Consider the following 10,260-nt stretch of genomic DNA (forward strand, 5'->3'; position numbering starts at 1 on the left):
CCAGTCTCCAAACAAGTGATTAAGTGCTGCCCTCTAGTGAGGTCATAAACCAGTTTCAGCATCTAGATTTCTGAAATTCAACAAAATCTCACTCCCAGACAGATTGTAGCTAGTTTTTTCTGTTACAGAAGAATCCTACAGCAAGCATGAAGTGTGCTCATGATTTAATTTTACTCTTCCGTACCAGGGTCTTTAGTTTAGGTTTAGCACTGCAATAAGGTTAAACACTGTTGTCAATTTAATGCCTCCAGAGCATATTCTGCTTTTTCCTCCAACTTGTGAAATCAAGTTCTCATTTTACAATGAATCACTGGCAAAGTCATTTTAAAAGCCCATTACATGAGAAAACACGATATTCTGTTTTTTAGAACAGTATGACATGAATTTAACAATAGGCTCATATATTTAAAATTTTGGACAGGGTTCTAGAACCAGCTTTTTCTCATGCCGAGCACCTTTTTTATAATGCCACTTTCACTGAAGGCTTAATGACTTTACTATTGGTTACTGGAGCACCTTGACTTTTGATGTTACTGCCCAAAAAGCTCCCTCATGTGGACAGATACTAGTCACATTTTATTCTCAAAGCAGGTTTTTTTTTATTGTAGCAGATTCCTTGGCAACTTTTTGCTCATGTATTTAAAAAGAAAGAGGTGGCCAATTCAGGAACAAAGAATTTCAAAACTGATTTTGTTTTAATTAATTCCTAAGGAATTTTAATTCCTAATTCCTTAGGAATTAAAACCACATTACATACAGTTGCTTTTGTGACACACAGGAGGCAGTAAGCACAACTGAGGGTGGTGTTTCTCACTTTCTGGTTTAGGCCAAGCTACAGCTGGCCCATTAAGTTGGGCTGAACTATACCACCTGCATCAACAGGGCTTCAGGTTAATTTGCTCCTCCAGTCAGCAAAATGCTGTTTCCAATCCAGCCTCAAATGAACCTGGCAGATGGAAAAGCTCACACTAAATGCATGGAGCAGAGGTTACAGTTTACACAAAACTGATGTTCAGCATTGGAATACTTCATATGCTCATAATAAAGACATTTAAGCATTTCTTAAAGACATTAGCTTGAATGACAACCATTACAATCTACTTAGTTTTGCTTTCACAAAACATTGGAAAAGGTTGAAACAACCTGCCTGAAAACTTATCAGGTACATTTATTAAGGAACAACTTTAAAAATATACAGATGTTACATTAGTATTTTTGAACTTCCGTATAAAATAAAAAAACTTGTTTGATTTTGTCAGTGTACTTGCATCTGCAGGTTGCAACACCTAGAGAAAAATTAGTACAGAGAATTTTGTTAGTATCTTCCAAACATTTAGCTATCACAAAACTTTACACATGCTTAACATGCAGAAGATGTACCTACCAGTCTGAATGAGTTTATCTTCCAATCAGTAACACATGTGTCAAACAGAACTACTATATAGCTGTCAAGGCTACAGGTCTTTCCAGTTTCCCAAGAAGAGTTTAAAGTGTACAGTAAAATGGTATCTGCACACAAGCTCCACTTCAAACTTCAGTAATTTATGTAATCTAAATTTGAAATTACACAGACTCACGTAGGCTCACTTAGGTGACTTCATGACAGGAGCAAGCCAAGTATCTGCAAGCCTACAGCTGTTTTTAACAACACTGCCTACGAGTTTGATTTAAATATATACAAATTTTTAAAACTGCTGTCAACAGGACTGAGCAGAAATTTAGTTGGACTACCAACTCCCTGTAACAGTATTATTAGAAAAGCTGAGATTGACAAGACAAGCCTGACTCTTGCCCATCGTGTGGAGCCTACTACCTGAGTGATCCAGACAGAACAGTTTCAGATTACACAGCATTAAGAACTTCTTGTTGCCATCTATAAAAAGGTGGAAGTAGCAAAAGGAAAATAAGGTTCCTCAAAACAGTGTTGCCAACAAGTTCTAGTGCTTCTTTTACCTCAGTTACGGGTCTGTTTTCTCCTGTATCTTCTTTTAAAAATCTGAATAATGTTTCAGTCTGAAGAAAAAAAAAGTTGAGACATTTAAAATTTTTCAGTAACCTATTGAGTGAGCAACACAAAGCAGCAACAACTATTCAGTAGTGTCACTGAATATTCTTAGCTAATCTGAAATACAGGTGTAGCAAAGGATGGCAATCATCCACATGCTAGATTTACTTGAAGTGCCATTATAACATGGAGTTCAAGTTCAAGTAAAGGACAAATCACAAGATTTATTCACATTTTTACAGACTTGCTTGAGAGTCTTTCTAAATTCTGCCTGTCAGACTTTGTAAATCATTAAAATCTTATATTAAAAATAAAAAGGTTTTGAAGTATCACATAAAGTTACTTAGTTTAAAAAAAGAAATATTCCTGCTCTGAGTTATCTCTGATCACACCAGCAGAAAAAACCCCCACAACACCTCTCTCTTCTCACACAAAGGCAAACAGTTAAGCTTATGCTAGTCAGACAGCAACGACTGAGTTCGAGTTCCACATTAAAACTAGGATTTTAGAATCCAGTTGTAAGATGGCAAAACATTTATTCCTATGTCCTCACAATAAACCATGAAGTCTTGCCACATGCATCATCCAGCATGTGCAGCAAGCCTTCAAACCTCACTGAGCCTGAGCACAGGGTCACCAAACAGTTGAGGTTGGAAAGGACCTCTGGAGGTCACCTGTTCCAACCCCTCCTACTCAAAGCAGGACCACCCAGACACAGCTGCCCTGGACCGTGTCCAGACAGCTTTTGAGTATCTCCAAGGATGGAGTCTCCACAACTTGCCTGAGCAATCTGCGCCACTATTCAGTCATCCTCCTGCCAAAGACACTATTCACCCTGCCTTTGCAACTAGAACAAACCTATGCTGGGTATGGATGTTAACAATGAAGCACAGATCTTCTTTTAATCCTCTCAACTACTTTTTTTAACGGGGAGAGCGTCCAGTAGCTGGCTTTTTACATACTAGTTATTTCAGAAAAAGACAGTAAGAGTTTTGATAGGGATGTCTGCAACAATGTATATTTTATAATCAGACAAGGCTCATTCTCCAGAAGGGAAAGCCAGCTCCACACTCAATTAAATCATCAGGTGAAATTCAAATCCCAAAGTCAAACCTTATCATTTACCAGTCATCTGCCCAACCTTACAGAATAGAAACATGTTATCTGGGATTAATGAATCTAAATAAGTACATACCTAAATAACAAAGCTTTGCCTTTGTTATTTGCTACAGAGAAAAAACCACTTCTGGGAGAAAAGTCCATAGATTGAGCAAGATAAATCTGTTTTCTTCTGAACACTGGGAAGTTTGAGAATACGGTATATGAAGGAATGTGCACCTATTAGAAATAGGTCATTAGTTATAACAGTTAGGAAAAAACCACTAAAACTCCAATTAAAGTATAAACTTAAAGTTGAAGGTCAATGGTAAGTTCAAATGTTCAGTTATATTCCTATCCTACATCACTCATATATAGAGTTCTACTGGAGAAAAGGTGCAGGGAACTCACTACAAAGCCAGTTATTGCAAGTCATTTATTCTTAAGTAATTACATCAAAGCAATAAAAATAGGCTTCCAAACCCTCAGATTAATTCAATAGTTCTACTGTTGGCCACAATTCTGACAAGGTTTGCAAAATTCTGAATGAGCTAGGAAAAACATCACATCGTAAGACCATTACAGTTAACAGCTGTTGAAAATTCACATTGTTGCCAAGTTACATTCACAGTACTGAAATAAGGGCATTTCAAAAAGGGAAAAACAAAAAGATGTTTTTTTCAGAATAACCTCACTGAAGACAAAAATTATTTCCTTATGAATGTACAGTATCTTGTACATGTCCTGACCTGCTTGGTCTAGCAAATTTTGCAGTACACCTATCCACTCAATAGCAGTTTTATTATGTCACCAGGAACATTTCAAAAAAGCTTGTATTAAAGAAGCTGAACATACCAATTTGACAGCCTCATCAGTTTCTCGGGAAGCCACTGCCAAAATTTCTGTGGTGGGATTGAAGGTCACACATGTAGCAGATGTAACTAGGTTCATTATGGCTTTAGCTGGTTTAGGATGGCTTTCTTTGAGACAGACATCAGTAGTATATAAATTTACAACTCCAGAATCTGAACTAAAAAAAGAAATTATCAAAGACTATAACCAAGAAGAAACATTTACAGTACGTACTACCTTGTTATCTATAGCCACCATGCAACCAAAGATGTAATTTCCAATTATTTACTGGAGTTTGTAAAGATATTTTGTTTGGAGCTTGATTTTGCTTTGGACTTTATAATAGTATTTAGTGAAGGGTTTTTTTGTTTTTGTTTTTGTTTTTTTATATATATATATATGTGAAGAGACACACTTAACTGTGGTGAGCCTTGATAAGCCCATTTCTTGTACAGAATGAATTCAAAGCAATGACAGCATGGTATCAAAAGCTTCTGAAATAGTTTCAAGCTTCGTGATTTTTTTTATACCCTGTACAGTAACTCCACTTAAAAAACCTGCTTCTACAGTGGGCTAAGAAAATGCATACTGTACTTAAGTATTTGCTAGTCTCGTTTAAAGGAAGTGATACTCTAGCTGAAGTTGCATCTCAGTTAAGTACACTTGGAGGAACACTTTCAAGCTTGTGTGTTTGAGCTGAGGCATCTTTTCAAATGCTAACATGCTATCTTGCAGGAGTCAAATGGGGAGTATAGGAAAGAGAACTAGAAAAGGGGAAGACCCTGAATTGACATTTGTACTACAGAATTTATGATTTCAGTCAGTATGATTTCAAAATTAACTGCTAAACCCATATATGGCAACAGTAATACATTAAGAGTGATACTGGTATTGCGTTACGCTATTTTAGATACACACAGAACAGACTGAATTATCTATTCACTTCTACTCTAACCTTACTTAAACCAAACTTACTGCATGTTCTTACACTCTCGCCAGCCACCGGTAAGTTTGGTCAAGAGATTCAAAATGAGATAGGAAGTTGTCAAATTCAAGTCACTTACCCACACGCCACATACTGGTTATTTTTTGAAACAGCGATGCACCTTCCTTCCAAACAACCTTCGTCTTCAAATTTGTGTAGACACTTTCTGCTTCTCACATCCCAAATGAAAACTTCACCTTCCTCTGGTTGCAGAGTAAAGTAGAGAGTAAAGAAACCATACATACAGAACGCATTGCCTATTTTGTTAAAATAAATTTCAGTAGATGACAACTATCAAATACAGGGTATTAAAAAAAACAACTGAAGGCATACTAAAACAGTTAACTCCATTCTGTAACGATTGATCACTCAGTTATATTTTTAGGCCAGATACTGGCATAAAGTCTTTTAATTATCCATGTAAAACAACAAATGAATTACAAAAACTTATGCAATTTAAATGAAATTATGATTAATGCTGTTAAAGAGAATACTTACTTGAATAGCTATATATTTTACTGCTGTCTGGAGTGAAAGCAGATGCAGTGCATCTTCCATTTACTTTCACAGTGCTAACCAGTTCCTTTGTCTATAGGATGAAGAACAACAAAGGTGACAATGATTCTGCCAAAAATCTGTAGGGAAGTTGTTTCCATACTCCTGTCCCGCAAAAATCTTAAGTTAGCTACACTGCCACGAAAATAACAGCATTAACATTTTCAGTTCCTATAGACCAGAGAACAAGCTGATGCATATGAGTCCATGATCATTTATTATTGTACAGCTACAGCTAGTTCAATAAACATTAATTTGCTCCCTTGCTGAAGGGTCTTCATTATATAATGAAACTGAACTTTCTTTTTAAATAGTATTTTTCCTAGTAAAAGTTTAAAACAAATCCAGCTGCCATCATACGCATTTTAAAATGACTGAAAAATTCTATATGCATTATGAATCACAGTTTATGGCATGATTCATGAACACAGTACAGCAGCATGCACTAGCACTATTCCCAAAAAAGCAGTCCTATATTTCTTCCACCCTCAGATGCCTGTTTCCATGCTGATGCCATTCCATTTGCCAGCACAGTGTTTGTGCAATCAACCAAAATACAACATTGACATACAACTTTTTCCAGTGACAGCTTAAAAACCCATGAAACTGGCCTTAGCTCTGCCAGTCCCACAGAGAACTGCATAGTCAGAAAAAATTCTCAGATAACCCAAAATAATTTTCTGAAAATGTAGTTAGTTGATTCAGCAGCTCATTTTTGAAGGCTGTCACAGTATGTGACATACCTCTGTTTCAACTGAAAGCTGTATGGCTTTTCAGATTAAATATAAAGCAGATTCAAAAACGAAAAGGTACCAAGAAACTGAAGCTACATGAACCATGAAGAGAAACTACCTTCATTGACAACAAGTAAAGGTAACCTGAAGTTCCAGTTAGAAGCATAAATGATCCATCTGGAGATACTTCGAAGTTTCTGAGAAATCTTTCCTCCACACCTTTAAAAAGAGATTCAGAACTTCAAATTGGCGTAATTTATTCTTTTTTCCTCAACATTCAGAGGGATGATGAATATGACGAAGACCTGACTTCAGCTTTTCATTTCTGTAATACACTGTCACAGTAAAGCTACAACTCAACCTTGTTTATGTGTGACAATTTTTAACAACCCAGGCAAACTAAAGCTAAAGGTACCCAATTAAAGATCCCCGAAGACAAGTTAAAAATATAACCTCCAGCAATTCACCACACTTCCTTTTAACGCAAATTCATGTCAACTCTATTGGGGACAGCTTCAACTATGCCCAGACACTTAAAGCACTATAAAACATACCTCTTACTTTCTGTATAGGAATAATACTTCCACTCATCATGTCATACACAAAGAACATTTTATGGTGAGTACCAGTGGCTATAACTTGTTCTCCGTCAACACTGAAACAAGCCTTGTAAATTGGAAAACTCTCTAAATAGATGCTCTGTATTCTTGGATTCCTTATACCATCAACCTTATTAAAAAAAAAAAAAAGATTATCATATTAAGGAACATACCAAATACTTCTACATAGAAAATTCCTATCAACTAGCCAGTACAAGAGACTTAAACAGTAAGAGGTACAGAAGTTTGAGAAGAGAGGAGGAGATCAATGCTTCAACCTACAAATAACCTGACTCTTGGTTCTTCACCCTAAGTATCAGGCACTCCCAGCTTTCCTGGATACACTTCACACCTCTTACCCTTCCCTGTCTTGTCCGTGTTTTGTTCAAATAACCACTTTTATTGTGCTTTTCTAAACGGAAGCATTTGCTTTGTATTGTTCTTTCCTGCAGCCCTGTGGGAGTGTCAAATCCCACTTGTGTCTTTGACCATTTCACCAATACTGGACCATGCTGAAAGTTCCTAAATACAGTTATGACCTTTAGTTTCCAGAGGAGCAGGGCAGGAATGTCCCAGGATGAGCAGCTTCCTGCTGCAGTACAGTCTCTCCATCCCCAAAATGATTTCACAGCAATATTACAGTTTTAAATGAAAGTGGACTGCTCCCCACACTAGAGGCAAACAACTTCAGAAAAAAAATAATCTCATTAGTCCTCATCACCGCAAACCTTAAAACCAAAGATTTTTAAAAACAAATCTTCAACTAAAAACTCTGATACAACGAAGTTTGCCTATACTCTATAAGTGGTTGGTATGAAGTCACAAAAGGGAAATTTCTTTCAACAAGATGCCTTCAACCAAGCAAATTCCATTCTAACCATAGACATTACAAGCCCTGTGAGCACAACATTACAAGAAGAGAGAAATCAAAGTCTATCATTCCAGGGTATCTCAGGCATTCTTATTAAAAAAAGTTTCTGTACAGTCATTTACATAGTATAGATTGAAATTCTTCACCTGAAAGAGTGACACAGATCGATCATGTCCAGCAGTCATGACTACTTGAGCAGAGGGATGAAACTGCACAGTTACCAGTTTCCCATTAGCAAAACGTTCCTGATTAGCAGGCACGCAGGTTGCCATCTAGAGCAAAGATCAAAAAGATTAAAAAAGATACAACTTACACATTTTTGCTAATGCTGATAACAGCCAACGTAATTGCTCTTTATTCTACAAGAGCAAGATCTTGAACCCTATGGTGAACTTTTAGACAGCATGACATATGCAGCACACACACAGAGTAAGTTTAGTAAGTTGCTTCAGCACAGCAGCATAGACATAAACTAACTAGATTTTCTAGTGACTTTAAAATTAATGGTCTATGTAAAACCAGTTGCACACTAACTCATCTGAAAGAGCTGTAGATGAGAGTGCAAGAAACATTCATAGTTTGGGTTGGAAGGGATCTTAAAGACCATCTAGTTCCAAGCCCCCGCCATGGGCAGGGACACCTTCCACTGGACCAGGTTGCTCAAAGCCCCACCCAACCTGGCCTTGAACACTTCCAGGGTCAGGGCATCCACAACTTCTCTGTGCAACCTGTTCCAGTGCCTCACCACCCTCACAGTTAAGAATTCTTTCCGTGTAACTAATCTAGGTCTATATGTAAGTCTAGCTCTTTGCAAGGACCATTTCAGTAGTCTCCAATTTGTAAAGTTCTATTACAAGATGCTACTTTAGACTACATAAAATAACTCCTATGTCAAACAATGCATGTCAATTTATTGTTTCATGCTTTCATGATGTGAACATTCCCATTTGTCTGTTCACTCTTCAGAGTTTCAAGTTAGAGAAACAAAGAAGAAATTCATACGATCACTGATTTCACTGCCCAAATAGCAACAAAGGAGTCAAAGTGTGCATATGGGTCAAACTGAGAAGGAAAGATTGGCTTGCCCTTACCTTCAAAATACCTCTTGGCAGGGACTCTGAGTTTGATATGAAATTGCCAGTCCTGCATAGCAGATCGTCATCTTCATCACTGTCACCTAATTAAGACAAAGCACATTAAAAAGGCTGAACACTCACAAAACCTACAAATTCCTTACAGAAGCAGATTAAATCAAAGCACAGTGAAAGCGGGAAGGAATAAAGCTGACTTATACAGCATATTATCACACTACTGAAACTGATAAAACATCAAAATTTTTTTTTTCTAAGAAGCTGAATAGGGAAACACATAAAAGCTTATTAGAATAGTAATGGGTTTGTTTACTATCACTTGCAGTCCTTTTGGATTTCTTCCTCATTTCTAAATCAGCCCAGGCAGGAACTCCCCCCATGGCTCGCTGAAACCTAGCAAGAGAAAGGTAAGGAGGAAAGAGAAAAAACCACAACTTTTGAGAAAGTAATCTCCTTCTATATATTAAGTACTTAAAAAATGTACAGTCAGAATTTCACAAGATTACTTGTACTTGGAACACTATGCAAGTTCTTTGAAAATTCACTGAACTTTCTGTGTTTTGCTGACTTCCTGAATGTGCAACTAAAGCAAAATTGATACCAAACATTAAAACACCATTCTTTGGAGCAATACATGCTAATACCAAGACAACACAATGACATCTAAAGTTCTGCTTTGCTATCTGACTATATTCTCATTTCAGCTCATTCTTATTATAGCATACTAAGTTAGCATCTTCCATCATCCTATTTACAACACAATGCATCACAACAAAAAATTTCTGGTATAATTCCCTAGAAGACAAATTAGTTTGTGCACGTCTCCTAAAACAAGTATTAAAAAAATTAGTCTAGACAATGCTAATGCACATTGTTTATTGTTCTTAATATAATTTTGGATTTTAAAATACTTCTAGTACTGTAAGAAGCATTAGCTTTAAACAAGCCACATGAATACAGTGAGTAAAAAGCAAAGTGATTTTAAGTGTCACATAAACATATCTTATCTTAGCCATAAAAACATTAATGAAACTCACTGTTCTTCAAGTCTTCTTTTTAGCTTTTTCTTAGTAAGTATCTTCTCAGCATCACTTTTCATGAAATCTTTTCTATACCTATGGGTCATATCAACACTAGAGGGTGGAAAAAAAACAAATAACATGAACATCACTCAAACCGATGCCACTTAAAGTCATGGACACATAATTCCTACCTGCAAGCTTGAACTTACTTTTCCTCAGCTTCATCATCTTCATCCACCCAGGCTGGCTTTCTAGGCATGAATTTATTTTTTGCTTCGTTTTCTACTTCCGAATCACTGGAATATTTCTGGAGATTTTGCCTCTCTGCAGCATTAAGCTGAAAATACCAAACAGGCCATTTTAGCCCAGCCACGGCTCGGTGCAGGGAGATGACATGCACGGCGGCGGGGCGCAGGCAGGGGCAAGGAGCCGAAACAAGTACCAGCCC

At 36.9% G+C, this 10,260-nt stretch overlaps 1 protein-coding gene across 1 annotated transcript; it reads right to left on the reverse strand.

Annotated features, from left to right (window-relative positions):
- Positions 1–1,951: 1,951 nt before the first annotated feature.
- UTP18 (UTP18 small subunit (SSU) processome component homolog (yeast)) lies at positions 1,952–10,149 on the reverse strand (the record flags this gene model as incomplete). The annotated part of the gene is made up of 12 exons (XM_010288040.1): positions 1,952–2,011; positions 3,199–3,343; positions 3,959–4,133; positions 5,020–5,143; positions 5,439–5,529; positions 6,348–6,448; positions 6,784–6,958; positions 7,846–7,971; positions 8,791–8,876; positions 9,104–9,183; positions 9,828–9,923; positions 10,022–10,149. Coding segments are annotated over 12 exons (1,350 nt in total), but the record flags the coding sequence as incomplete, so codon positions are not given.
- Between the last annotated feature and the right edge of the window lie 111 nt (positions 10,150–10,260).

Source organism: Phaethon lepturus, unplaced genomic scaffold (genome assembly GCF_000687285.1).
Source record: "Phaethon lepturus isolate BGI_N335 unplaced genomic scaffold, ASM68728v1 scaffold16840, whole genome shotgun sequence".
Classification (NCBI taxonomy): domain Eukaryota; kingdom Metazoa; phylum Chordata; class Aves; order Phaethontiformes; family Phaethontidae; genus Phaethon; species Phaethon lepturus.